Raw genomic sequence first — 15,021 nt, forward strand, 5'->3', positions numbered from 1 at the left:
GTTCGTTCAGTGTGTGTTGAAGAACTGAGGCAATGGTTTCAACGTAAAAAGCAGTCCTTACGTTTTGGAATATCAATCGTTCGGAGGGAGCCCAAAAATCATAGTGATGACTGCTATTTTTGTTCTTGCAACACATGAGGTTTCAATTTGAAAAACAAAAAGGATATTTCTTACCCTAACATTCAATCAGCCAATCACCCTATTCCCCATGGACCTGAAGTACCAGTACCCTCTCCTCCAGATTCTTTGGATGATATAGATGATCACGAGCCATTGGCTCAGCAAGGAGATAGTGAAGAAGACAGAGATTGCTACGATCCTGGGATAACCAGTCCCATTCCATTCTCACAATCTGAACTGAACAATTTAGTTAGAGACCTAGGCCTTTCTAAAGAATCGGAGAGGTTTTAGGATCTAGATTGAAAGATAAACTTATGTTGGCTCCGGGTACATCCTTTTCTTGGTATCAATCGAGGGACGAGGAGTTTGTATCTTTCTTCTCTCAAGATGGTGATCTGGTGTTTTGTGGTGATGTTCCTGGACTTGTGGCATGTTTCAAAGTAGAATAAGCTCCTGATGAATGGAGACTTTATTGATTCTTCAAGAAGAAGCCTTAAAGCAGTACTTCTACACAATGGCAATAAATATGCTTCTGTACCAGTTGGACACTTGGTTCACTTAAAAGAATGTTATGGAAACCTTGAACTGGTTTTAAGCAAACTCTGCTATTCAGACCACAAATGGACACTATGTGCCCTTAAGAAAAACCTTACAGGTAGGGGTTAAAAATGTCGAGAGGAAAAGCCTTGTGGATCCCAAAAAGGTGTTCATTCCACCACTTCACATTAAGTTGGGGCTGATGAAACAATTTGTTAAGGCAGTGCCAAAAGAAGGGGAGTGTTTCAGATATCTTTGTGGACAGTTTCCTGGTTTATCCAAGGCAAAGGTAAAGGATGGAATCTTTGTCGGACCAGACATTAGAAAGCTAATGACAGATCCCAACTTTGTGGACAAAATGGAAACAGAAGAGATTTAAACTACAAGACAATCGTCGCAGACATGCTTGAAAACTTTAAGAAGCTGGGCTGTAACATGAGCATTAATGTTCATTTTCTCCACTCACATTTGACTACTTCCCTGCAAACCTTGGTGATGTAAGTGAAGTGCAATGTGAAAGATTCCACCAAGACATCAAAGAAATGGAAAGAAGATATCAAGGAAGATGGAACATCAACATGATAACGAACTAGTGCTGGATGATAAAAAGAGATGATCCTCGAGTCCACAGCCGGAAAAGCAATAAAAGAAGCTTCGACAGAAAGTGAAAGCATTATTATAAGGACTGAGTTTAAAGAGAGATGGAAGTGTAGTTTAGAACATGATTTATAAATACAATAAAAAATGTGATAAATTGATTAAATTTTGTTATTATACCCAAAAATACTCCCTTCTTTGTGAGAAAACCTGACATGATAAAACAAATGGATTGCAGTTTTGAAATCGGTGCTGAAAAATACATAAAAGTCAGTTATCAAATTTCAAACAACTTTCAAAAAATATTATTTTGCAGACCTGTGTAAGTGATTAATTTCTGGACAATAACATAGATCCAACACTGTTTGATATCATACAGAGACAAACAGTTCACAGTCCTTGCAGGGAACCAAACAAAAACTTTCTTTGCATGTAAATGACCAGTGTTCTATAATAGGATTGTTAGAGCAAACGATAATGGGAGATGATGGATACTCATCCTATCGTAAATGTTCACCTGTATCCGCCTCAGTTGCTGTAGTGTCAACATGGCTGGATGCCAGCAGAGACCCAGTTTCAATTCCCGGCTGAGCCAGGGACTTTCTCCACTCTGGGACTGGGTGTTGTGTTGTCATCATCATTTCATCATCACCAACACGCAAGTTGCCTAAATGGTGTCAACTAAAAGAGACTTGGACCCAGTGGCAGTGAGCCACAACACAGTAGAGCGAGACTGAAGGAGTACACCCTGGTTATGACGGAATGGAGTGTGGGGTCACTATTCGTGTACCCCAAGAGGTTTTTAGTGACCAATCTACAAACTATTTCCTTTACCTATAGTGAACAGTGTATTTATGTTTACACATTGTACATTTTCTTTTCTTAGTGCTGTGTATGCTTTGCTTCAACTGACTCATTGTACTGCATGCTTTTCAGCGACCACTATCTGTTTTCATGAAAAATGTGGTTAGTGCTCGACAGAATAGCTGGTTGAAAGAGGTAAGGATCTTTGTACTTTCTTGAGTGCTCTTCTGTACTTGAACATGACCATGTTAGTTGTAGTATTTTTGACATAAATTAATATTTCATTGGCAGCCAGTAAGTCGCTCATCTGTCATCAACCCACTGTACATGCACTGCCAAACAGCCAAGTAGTTTATACATTAAATGGGGAACATGTTTATTTTGATTTGCGAATTTTGATGCAATAATGATAAGAAGTGCTTGATCAACATGTTTTGTCATTCATTACAATCAGAACGGATCAACCTTTATGCAGCCCTTGTAAATGCCTGATTATACAGTAACACACAAAGTTTACCATTTTGTGGCTATGAATGCAAACACTGTCCTTATACACCCTTGTCTGAGAGTAACACTGGCTGATAGCTGCTCACCTTTAGACAGCACCACAGCCATGTTCCAGTGAAGATATACAAGTTTTCACTGCTGTCCACACCAACACTTTGTAATAATTAGTAATGTGGGAGGGGTTTCCCCCATCCTTTCCATTTTGCATGAGAAGACCCCTTCTCCTCCATACTTCACTACAGTTCTCTCTCTCTCTCTCTCTCTCTCTCTCTCTCTCTCTCTCTCTCTCCCTCCCTCCCTCAAACATAAAATATGCTTACAGATCCTGTAGGCTTCCAGAGAAAGGACTGCCAACTAAATACACAATAGGTATACTTGAGATTTGCTACACTGATACAGCAAGAAGCCTTCTGAAGGACACAGTACTGAAATATTGTAGAAAGACCCAAAAATATCACACATCATAAGTGATCACAAGATGTATGAAAAGTACAAATTATGTTCAAGGCTCCACACAGACCTAATACACTTTGCCTATAAATCAGTCTTGTGCACACACTGAAAATTGATGAATAATCAGATTTTATCTGAGTTATGCCAAATTACAGAATACTACTTATATTATGAACCTGGATGATACCTTAGACAGCTGCCATCTGATGTACAATGTGTTAACTGTGAGTTGGTCGATACCACAGGAGAGTTGTGGCAAGTGGAGGAAGCGATCCTGGTGTCCACATAGACTGCAAAGTGCGGGGACAACATGGAGGACAAGCCCTGCCTGCTTCCCACAGTGTAGGCACTTTAATCTGTGGCTCATGCTTCCACAAAAGCATAAGTAACACATGGAAGTAAACATCTCTTACATGTTGTTCATAATCAAAACTGAAATTGTCTTGTGTAGTGACTTGTTTAATAGAGATCCTAACTGCAACAGAGATGTACACTTATCACCAGGAAAGGAAACAGCATTAAACAGAGTGACACACACTACAGTAACACAACAGTCAACAACGACTAACTCCATACTATTGTCAGCTAGGTAATGCTGGCTGCCGCCAAAAAGAAAATTATTACTGGCTAAAGTCTTCCAAAGGCTACCAATTTCTACCAATTCAGGACTAGGGAGCTGATAGGCCAGCTTGAGAGATATTGAGTGGAACTTTTTCTCAGGCAAATGATTAGTTCCAACTTCTTTTAATATATTTGCTTGAACAAGTGAAAAAATGTAATTGCTACACTCATGAATAATAAGTTTTTTCATGAAATTACTGTCATAGTTGCAGAACATACTACTATTACTACTACTACTGACACACTGAAATTTCACAAGTCATTAACACAATAAGAACACAACCATTAGTCTCTTTGAATAAATGCACCTGTTATAAATTTCTTATTAGATATTAGAACAAGATGCAGTAAGTGTGTCATCTCTATCTTCTCAGGAACAGACTAAATTGATTTTCTAGAATCAATAATACGCAAGTGAGATTCAAAAAAGGGCACCCGAAGTGGAAACATTATTCATTCAAAATAATCACAATTTTATACTCTTCTCCGTGTGGTTTTCTTCGGCCAGTAGCTGAGAAGGTTCTTTTCCTCTAATTTCCTTAGACTCTACCTACACCTGATCTTATTGTGTGGAATTCAACATAACCAGTGATGTCATGATAAGACAGATTTTACAGACATCAACCACATAATATATTCTGTGGTGCCTGTGGAATAAAATATTTGATTTCCAGAATCAGAAGCCATAGCTTTTTAGGCTGAAATTGACAATTTTTTTAATCTAAGGTATACTGAGGATTTTGTTAAGAAGAATTTCTAGCTAGCTGATGAAGGTTCAAGGAACTTAAAATTGTAAGTTCCTCTGCATAAACTATTAACAGTAAGTCTAACTAACCAACTTGTTTGGTGCCTTGACAAACACTGCCGTATTTCCCAGCTGAACATGTATTATCTACAATCTATTTTTACTTTTTTCCTGTTATCCCAGTGTGTCAGGCGCTTTGGGCAGGTGTTCACCAGATCCACTATATGAGCTGCCACATGTCTACCTCACCATTGCCATCGAGTACCTGGTCCCTGAGGCACTGGAGATGGCTAGTAATACCTCCCATAACAAAGTTATGTGCATTATATGGCACACCTGTATCTCACCTCACCATCTGCAATGAAAAGGAGCATGAAAAGATGCTGCCAGGTATCACCACTAACAGCACTGTTTCTTGCCCAAATCCAGCTTGTGCTGCTGCCAGATAGCACCAAGAATGAGGCCTAAAGTGATGAGTGTCCCCATAAGGGGGCTACCTTCACATCAGACATGCCTTGGCATTACCAGCCTTCAGTCCCTTTTTGTGCGCTTGCTTCACACAGATTCACTTGGGATGTTGTTACTTAGTCTACCATGAGGGAGTTCTTGGATACAAAAGTTCTCAGTTAACTTACTGTGTCAAATTCAGATAAAATACCAAGCTTTTGATTAGTGCCTCCAGGGCTGATTCTGACAGTCATGAAACTGGCGAGGCCCCCCTTTTACGCCAAGATGGTGACATCAGATTGGCTAGATTATGTCAGGGATGTGGCACACATTGAGATGGGCCCTCTGTGATTACAGATTACATTTCTGCTCCCTGTCTAGTAGCACTTGCAGTGTCAGTAAACTACGTGAAGTCTCTCTCTGTTAGCTTGATCGAATCCACACATCCATGCTTTGCTAAATTCATACATGTGTGTGTCCATTGAAGTAGTTAGCCCATGTCTAATTTCCACTGCTTCTCTAATCACAAAGTTCCAACAGATTGAAAAGCTTGAGCCAGAATTTCTGTATGTTCATATATAATCTTGTGTTTATGTATTAGGATGTGCTCTACCACTGCTTCATGACTTAGTAAAATTGGTATCAATTATGCCTTTTGTTCTGTTGTATTAAATCTGTTGTTCCCAACCTTGGGATAATTACCCCCCTGAGGGATAAAAACAGAAAGGTTCAATTGTGTTTCGGTCATAAAACTAACTTATTTATCAAAGATTTTTAGTACAGGGTTGTGTAGAATGAATAAGAGGATATAAAAAGGAACAGAATTTTGAAACAAATTGACAAACAATGAAAACAAAGAAAAATGTGTACCATATATATGTATGTATGCTCTTTACTTGGTTTTGAATGTAACACCACACAGATGGTTACCATCACGTTCCGTGAATTCCTCCAGGAGGCAAACAAAATCTTCCATCACCCAATTCAGCATGTTCAATGGGGTTCCCTTTCACAGGTGTATGTATCGTTTCGAGTTCAGCCGTGGTATGAGGATGTGTAGCATACACTTGATTCTTCTAGTATTCACACAACAAGAAATCAGTGGCAGTCAAATTGGGCAACCTTGCTGGCCAGTGAATGTCTCCAAATCTGGAAACCAATCAACCTTAATTGACGCCACAAGACATTCATGGACTCGTGGGCCCTACGAGCTGCCCCATCCTGTTTAAACTATGTCTAACATCACTGGAAGGAGAAATCATTTAAAATTGGACAGAGCAATCACTAGAAACTGTTACTGCATGATCCTAAATACCCTAAAAAAATATTGACCGATGGTGTCAAACAAAGCCACGCTGCACCACACAGTAACCCATTCACAGTACACGAGTGCTCATGCAGCCAACAAGCATTAGTTTGACTACGTCATGTCCACTGCTTTAAACCTGTTCGTTTACACCTCCGTTTAGATGAAAATAGGCCTGATAGTGGTATGTTGTTTCACATCTGTGGGCTGGCTGCAAAAAGCTCCAGGAAATGCAAGGCCTTGTTTCATCAAGCAATTTTATCTTGTTTGATTAGTTTCTATGTGACCTGCAATTTGTACGGGTGTAAGCGCAGGTTGTCACAGATGACACGCCAAAGGGTTTGCTCTGACATTGTTATTACCTAAGCAAATCTGGCAGCAGAAGAGTGAGAACTTGGGACAACTGCTTTATGTGCCTCCTCCACTGTGTGCACAGTCTGCTGTATGCTGTACGCTTTGGTGCCTGGACTTTTGTTCTTTGCACAAAATGCAGTAGTCCTGAGTTTTTGCAGCAATCATATAAACATGAGATAATCTGAGACTTCATCATGTCATTTCAACTCAAAAGGGTGAAGAAAGTCACTGAACAGTGATGAGGGTGCTCGTTACTTTTTAAATATGCCTCAAACCTCTGAACACTCGAGGCCATAATATTACAAATAACCACCCTTCCTCAATGCAACAAGTGCATACTTATTTCATGAAGGCACAAAAGTGACACTGTACCATGTGACTCACAACCTAGTATTCACTCTGCTGGGTCCTGCATTATCACAATTTTGTAAGAATACGTTACTGAATACGTAAGTTACAAATTATTACATTTTTTTCTTCAAACACTAACACTAATATATGAAACAATGTTGCAGGGCTCACAGCTTGTGAAACAAATGTAGAAACATCTTCCTCACACAGTCCACCCACTAATGCATACTTCGTACTCTGTACATGCACCTATCACAGTAAAATTGAGACAAACACATCACATGTGCTTAAATATCTCATGAAAATGCCTTCTCAGAGTTCGATGAACAACACGAGAGCGCAGTCAGAACACGACTGACTTCAGAGCCCATGCGCTGCTGGCTTTATAGGGCCCACTGTGAGTGCTGATAGGCTGGCGTGGCAGGCATAGCCAGCACACAGTGCTGTGGTGGTGACAGCAGTGCTCACAGGTTATAGGGGCCCACCTAGTGGCTGTCATCTACATCCATGCCTTCTGGCGGGCTGTAGAAATTGTCCAACCAGGATACCAGAATTAATATTAGTATTAATGGCAAGGGAAACACACAAAACACTGACAGCCTGAAGTCTTCCAATTTCTGTTAGGCCTTCTTTTTGTAAAGTTGATTGCTGGACCCCCTGCTTCTTAACTAAGTACTCTGCACACATTTTAATTTGGATAATTTTAATTGGTGGTGCACAGTGTGTTGATGCAAGTGTCGCTAGGAAGAGGAGTGGTGTGCAGGAAGCAGGTTTTGTACCAAGCACCTATCCTCAATATGGATATTTACTTTTATTTTCTAAGTAGTGGTTTTAAGTAACACTTGCAATGAATGGAGGATTGCTCCAGCAGTCTATAGAAAAGCTTGTTCAAACCAATTGTGTCACTGATTTATTAGTCTGAGTTTTGATAAAACACCTACAAAAACTAGATATCATTTGCCTTTTGTCATTTTAAATACGAAAGTGCTCAAAGAAAGTCAGTAGAAGTGCACTTATGTGCTGGTGACTTTTGCATTGTATGCTGTAGTTGGAAACTGTTTGCACGGTTAATGATGAGAAGTGAACAGGACAAATGAGGAGTTGCATGATTAAAAAGATAGTGGAACCAATGAGAAAATACTGTTTGATAAATGTTGTCATGATATTGAATGTATAAATGCGGCATAATTGAGTATGTTATGCAGAATGCTGTCGTACAGAACAGGAAATTCTGTAAATGTTTTTACCCTTAGGATCCTGTGTAACCACAACTTTGGAAATTGAGGCTTTCAAAAATATCCTAAAAAGTTTTCAAAATTGTCATCCGACTGTGCTACAACAGGTTCGTCACCACAGCCAGTTTTCCTTCAGTAACATATATCAGGAACAACATTATAATCGATAACAGGCAGATAAATAACAGTCAGTCCCAGACAATTCGTGTCAAAAGCAAAAGTATTCAGTTTATATAATACACTGAAACAAGTCACGAGATTCGGAATTTCTCACGGACTATTGTCTACTATCACCCGATTGGCTAACGGCAAACTAAAATGAAATGCCAATAGCAGCAGAAGAGCAGATGACACCATAAATGCCCTTAAACCAATAATCCTTTATCATTCTAAAGTTTAGGTAGATGTCAATGTTGACGGTGGGGTGCAGGTTTGGAGTCAGACTGGGGAAGGGAGGAATAGCTAACATGTCATTGCACTTAGGGGTAATGGTCTGAGAAAGGTTGGGAACCACTGTACAGTATGATTGTATTTCGTTTAATTGTTGTCAATTTCCTCAGTTTGAACTGTGTGCGCCACACAATTAACAGCACCCACTGACAAGCTATTTTTTGCAGTAGCTGGTTTTCTTTTTCATTTTTTTCTTTTTGTACAGTATTTATTTTACTCTTTATTTCATTATTCCTTCAGGTCTGGAGATGATCTATATCCGTATAAAATGAGCATTCAAGGAAGCTATTAATGAAAATTGTTTCCGCAAGCCTGCCTACACTTAGATTTAAATAACTTGACGTTGTGGGGCAGGTGGTAGGAGCCAGTCGCCAGCCACCAGCCAATCAGTTCTTGCTGTGTTGCCTATTTTTTATGTTCCTGAAGAGCCTTGTCAAGTGTTGCTTGCTGAATGCCAGTGACACAGCCCCCACCCCCAACCCCACTATTGTAATCTGCCAATCACAAAGTCATTTTATTCAAGCTGCAGTACTGGGATGTAAAGGAGAGCATACCGTTTATAAATTTTTCTTGTAAATGGTTTCTGGAAATTAACATAGGCAATTTCAACTGAAGTTGACAACTGGTTTTTAATTAGCACAGGGCCTGAACAGTTTGCATAGAGTGGGGTAGCTGTCCACAGGAAGTAAGTCCCAGACCTACCACAATACTGTATGGATCTTAGTTTCTTCCACCATTTGTTAACTGATTTGCTTTATAATCATCACCAATAATCAGTCAAAGTTCGTATATAGAAGAGTGTACTACCTATTTTGTTAGTAAATATGAAACATTGTCTTTATTTCTTTCCACTTTTAATATTGATTCAGCTGATGTTGGACAGCAATGAAGCTGTGAGGGAAAGAAAATGGTTAAAAGTCTCCAGTAAGTCCTCAGGTAAATCACATAATACACAAGTACTAGAATTGGTGTTACACAGTGGAGTATACATGTTTATTTTGTTTATTAAGAATCTCTAATTATGCTGTCAACAAATTTTAAAATGTCACAATTCTTAACATAAGATTATTTAGTTTGAATTTCTCATCTGCATCTGCTTCAGCCTGACAAAGATTAAAAAACTACTTGCACATTATGACAAATTTTTTTTAAAATTTACTTGTCCAGTAACAAAATTACTTATTTTCAACACAAGCAATATCTTTTTTGCATCACAAATAACACTTTTACCTGGTTTGTAAGTTGGTAAAACATTAGACACATCACATACTTATTTATTTTCAAATAAAGTTTTGGCACTGTTCCACAAACAACAGAGGAAACTAAATTTACTTCTAACTAACATTGTATTGAAGTGGTACTGAAAGGAATATGCCACAGATGCTGCCACCACACTCACAGTCTCATACAAATAATTAAGCTTAATTGTTCAATATGTGCTTAATGTCAACCTAGTGAAGCTGGTTTTACATGTAGCAGCTTTTGACAAGTATTTTATCACAAAATTAACAGACTTGATACAACGGTGTATACAAAAATTAAATTAAAATTTTCACAGCAGGGTCACACCAACTGTTCATAAACTGCCACATTAACTGTGCACATTGCTGCCAGATTGGCTAATGTCAGTCTCCATGTTTGATACTCCTGATGAGGCTCCATCTGAAGCAGTCCCACTCCCATTCGCAGCAGTACTCGTACTCGCAACTGCCCCCTGGCAGGTGACTCCTGTAACAGCAGTTATCATGCGTGTGATACAATATTAATAAAATGCAGAACATTTCTTAATATTTTACTGTATTAGTGAAAGATGCTAAAATTATTTCATCCTCTCTCTATGCATCTCTCAATTTTTAGAACATTCTGTTGTCCTTATTATTTTCTGGAGAAAAGGGATTTGTTCTGGGCAACTGTTAAACCATTTCTCTAACTCAGGGCCAAGATTCAACCATTTTCTCCAATGCTTAGTTAGGTGGTAGATACAAATGCAAGACATAGGTTGCTAGACCTGCAATACAAGTGTATAAGATCTTCACTGCATTGTAGATTTCTTCTAGCATGCTGCATATTGGAGCAAGTGCAAAATCTTGCTTTTTATTAAAGATAATTTTTTGCATTAACAAAATGCAACAGAACCAACAAAAAGTTAGACGCCCTTTTCTGCAATCATATTATGCAACTTCTGCTTTCTTCCACTTGTCTTTGCTTGTTTGTTTCATTCCACGTTTCAGCACTTAGACCCTGTTTCAGTGCCACACAAAAATTCGAATTTTCTTCACAGTAACACAAATATACATACAAACTTGTTTGTATTCTTGGATAGACTGACACTGAACACATTGATACATATATTCTCAGTATGTTAGGATTATGGGCTGTACACTCGTTACATCACACATCTTGTTGAAATAATAATTACTTAATCTCAATGAATAAAATGATTGACAGTACACACAGTGCGCACACTCATTGCTCATCCATTGTATCACTGGTGAGAAATGCAATTACACAGTGGATGAGACTTTTTTGGCAACTCAATGTATAAAATGTCCTGTTATGAATTATCACAGTGTCAAGAGCAATACTGTAGAGCGAAAGATTCATTCTGAAAACAACACTTACACTACAGCTAAGCCATTCTCTACCACATCCTTTCTCCAAGGAGTGCTGGACCAGCAACGACAAAGGTACTTGCAGGATTAAAATGTTTCCATTTCCAGGTATATGTGGTTCTTTGCATGAAGGTGGGAATGCATTGCTTTTTGTGTTTGTCACAACAAGGGGCTGGATTTAGGGATCCACCAGCATGCTGCAGCAACATGTCAGAGAAAGCAAGTCAACATGGATGTACACATGCTTATACAAGATCCAATAAATATTATGAAAAATGTTGTGTGGCGTTGTTGAATAAATGTGATCACTGTTCTGAATTGGCTGACTTTTGTTAACTTGTTTCATTGCAGATAACAGCCAAGGAACTTACAGGGTGCACAATGTTAACTGCTCAAAGGATATATACTCACTCATAGCATCAACTTTACAAAGGGGAAAACCAACTTACGACCCAGCAAAGAAAGAATTCAATAAGTGGTGACTAAGATGCAGCACTGCATGAATGTAGTAATTGGCAATGGCACGAGCATGAGACAATCTAGTAGGCCAGTAGAGCTTTGTCCTTTAATAAGTCTTGGGAATGAATAGTGAGATACCTCGTGCACTGCATTTTACAACAGACACTTGTGTGAAGTCATGGCCTGCTGGAGTGATGGCTGGAAAAACATTAGTGCTCAACAGGACAGCCTTTTCTTTGTTCAGGCTGCCTATATGACATCCTTGACTGCAGCACATGCACCTCTTGAGATTTACTGACTGGACAAATGAATTGACAATAAAAATTTCGAATGCCCCAAAAAGGCTAACACCACAGTCTGTATAGTTACTCAACAAGTAGACTGTCATGTGGTTGGTAGCAGCCACAACAGAGCCTAATGCCGTGGGTCTGGCAGTTAAACATCCGTCACTATGCATGTGGCAGTCAACATTTTAAGGGTTACGATTTGTTTTGGTCTTCACATTTTAGCTATGCAGGTGACCAATATTTATTTTCCATCCCATGGAACATTTTTTATCTGGAAAAATTGTTTTATTGCGATTTTATAACTTCATAGCTTGTGTTGACACAGGTTAAGTTACAAAATTACAATATTATCTGCAACATCGATTTATTTTTTTTTTTTTTTTTTTTTAATGAAGCAGGTAATATCTTCCATTGCATTGACAGTGTTGTGCACTCTATGTCAAAAAGTCATTATACACCTGTAGTTGCCAACCTGGGAGTAATTACCCCTGAAGGATAAAATGAGGGGTAAAAAGGAAAAGGTTCACTTGCATTTTGGTCATAAAACTAAATTATTTTTTGAATTTGTTACAATTATTATTTTGTAAGACTGTAATACTGGTTACATGAGTTACCAATGATTAATTTTTTGTCAAATAATAGCCTTAAAGTGTGACACAATGTAGTGGAGGTTATAGCTTGTGAAATGAATGTATGATCCTGATGATGATGACCACAACTACCATCACCAATATTTCTCGACATGTGTGATGGAGATTTATTTGAATAGGAAGTGGATGTAGATAATGAAGTGCCTGAAAATTATTCAAAGTTTATACTCTTATAAAACAGAGGCCCTCCTTGATGTGCATCTGTATGTTCTAATGTGCACTGACCAATCCATTAGGTTTCAGACATTGCATTGTAAAAAACTAAATTCTTCCACTGATACTTGGAGAATAGATTAGATTAGTTTTCCGTTCCATAGATCCGTGCTGAGGAGATCCTCGTAGATGTGGAAGATGTCAATTTATTTATTTTAAGCTGAAATAACAATACTAATAGTATGAGTATATACAATACATCATTTGTTTCTATTAAAAAATTCGTCAATGGAGTAGAAGGCGTTGGCCACTAGTAAGTCTTTCAGGCTCCTTTTAAACTGATCTTTATTTGTAACTAAATTTTTTATGTTTACTGGCAAATTACTGAAGATGAGTGTTCCTGAGTAGTGGACCCCTTTTTGAACTAAAGTAAGTGCTTTTAAGTCCTTGTGGAGATCATTTTTGTTCCTGGTATTGTATGCATGAACTGAGCTGTTTGTTGGAAAAAGAGATATATTATTTAGGACAAATTTCATTAATGAGTAAATATACTGAGAGGCAGTAGTTAGTATACCCAGTTCTTTGAAGAGGTTTCTACAGGACGTCCGTGAATTTACTCCACAAATAATACGTATTACACGCTTTTGGACTCTTAAAACTTTTGTTCGACTTTAAGAGTTACCCCAAAATATTATACCATATGACATTATGGAATTAAAGTAGGCAAAGTATGCAAGCTTTTTCATTTTTATGTCGCCTATGTCTGCTAACACTCGAATTGCAAATACAGATTTGTTAAGGCGTTTCTGCAGTTCTGTGGTGTGCTCTTCCCAACTGAATTTATTATCAAGTTGTAATCCCAGGAATTTAAGACTGTCAACCTCTTCTATCTGCTCTTCTTCGTATTTTATGCATATGTTGGGTGGAAACCTCTTACAGGTTCTGAATTGCATATAGTGAGTCTTTTCAAAGTTTAATGTCAGTGCGTTGGCTTTAAACCATTTATTAATATCCATGAAAATATCATTAGCAGATCTTTCTAGAACTACACTTGACATACTATTTATTGCAATACTTGTGTCATCTGCAAACAAAACGAACTCTGTTTCTGGCAGTGTAACTGATGAGAGATCATTAATGTACACAAGAAAAAGCAATGGCCCTAAGATGGATCCTTGTGGGACACCACATGTAATTTCTTCCCATTCTGATGATAACTGATGACTTAATTCACTAGTCCCTTGCACTGACACCCTTTGTTTCCTGTTAGTGAGGTATGATTTGAACCATTTTGCAACACTGCCCGTGACACCATAGAATTCTAATTTACTTAAAAGGATGTTGTGGTTCACACAATCAAATGCCTTTGACAAATCACAGAAAATACCTGCTGCTTGTAATTTGTTATTTAATGAATTAAGTACATTTTCACTGTAGGTGTAAATAGCCTTCTCGATATCAGAACCCTTCAGAAATCCAAACTCTGTTCTTGATAATATGTTATTTGTGGTCAGATAGTTGAGCAGCTGCCTGTACATTACTTTTTCTAAAATTTTTGAGAATGCTGGCAAAAGTGAAATCGGTCTGTAGTTTGATGGTATCTCTTTATCCCCTTTCTTGAATAGAGGTTTAACATCTGCATATTTTAGCCAGTCAGGAAATGTCCCAGTTATAACTGACTGGTTACACAAGTAACTTAGAATTGTACTAAACTCACAAGAACATGCCTTAATTAACTTTGTTGATATTTCATCGTACCCACTAGAATGCTTTGTTTTTAAAGATTTTATGATGGAAGCTATTTCTTTTGGTGAAGTGAGTGATATATTCATGTACTTGAAGCTGTTTGTGAAGGCTAGTTTCAGATATTCAAGGGCATTGTTTACTGATCCTGAAAGTCCCATTCTATCAATAACGGATATAAAGTACTTGTTAAATAGATTTGCCACACTATGCTCATCAGTTACTAATATGTCATCTACCCTTAGTGCTATTTGCTCCTGTTCCCTCCTGGTTCTACCAGTCTGCTCTTTCACTATATCCCATATTGTTTTTATTTTGTTCCCTGACACTATATCCCACATTGTTTTTATTTTGTTCCCTGACATTGCTATCTTCTTCTCATAGTGCATTTGTTTAGACATCTGAATTACTTTTTTTAATGTTTTACAGTATTCCTTGTATTTAGCTAAATCATCAGCACTGGAGCTATTCTTGGTTGACAGATACATTTTCCTTTTTGTCTTACAGGAAATCTTTATTCCTTGTGTAATCCATGGTTTTATTATAGACTTCTGTTTAATTTGAGTAACTTTTAGAGGAAAGCAGTTTTC

At 38.0% G+C, this 15,021-nt stretch overlaps 1 protein-coding gene across 2 annotated transcripts in view; it reads right to left on the reverse strand.

Moving 5' to 3' along the window:
- Positions 1 to 9,524: 9,524 nt before the first annotated feature.
- The window catches only part of LOC126236099 (uncharacterized), a 363,570-nt gene continuing 358,073 nt past the window's right edge, over positions 9,525 to 15,021 (reverse strand). The window contains exon 3 of one of the 2 annotated variants that reach the window (XM_049945168.1): positions 9,525 to 10,255. In XM_049945168.1, the coding sequence (XP_049801125.1) occupies positions 10,119 to 10,255 (137 nt within the window). In that variant the 3' untranslated portion in view covers positions 9,525 to 10,118. The remainder of the gene's footprint in view (positions 10,256 to 15,021) is intronic. The other variant, XM_049945169.1, reaches the window with a different exon arrangement.

Source organism: Schistocerca nitens, chromosome 2, assembly GCF_023898315.1.
Source record: "Schistocerca nitens isolate TAMUIC-IGC-003100 chromosome 2, iqSchNite1.1, whole genome shotgun sequence".
In the NCBI taxonomy this organism is placed as follows: Eukaryota; Metazoa; Arthropoda; class Insecta; order Orthoptera; family Acrididae; genus Schistocerca; species Schistocerca nitens.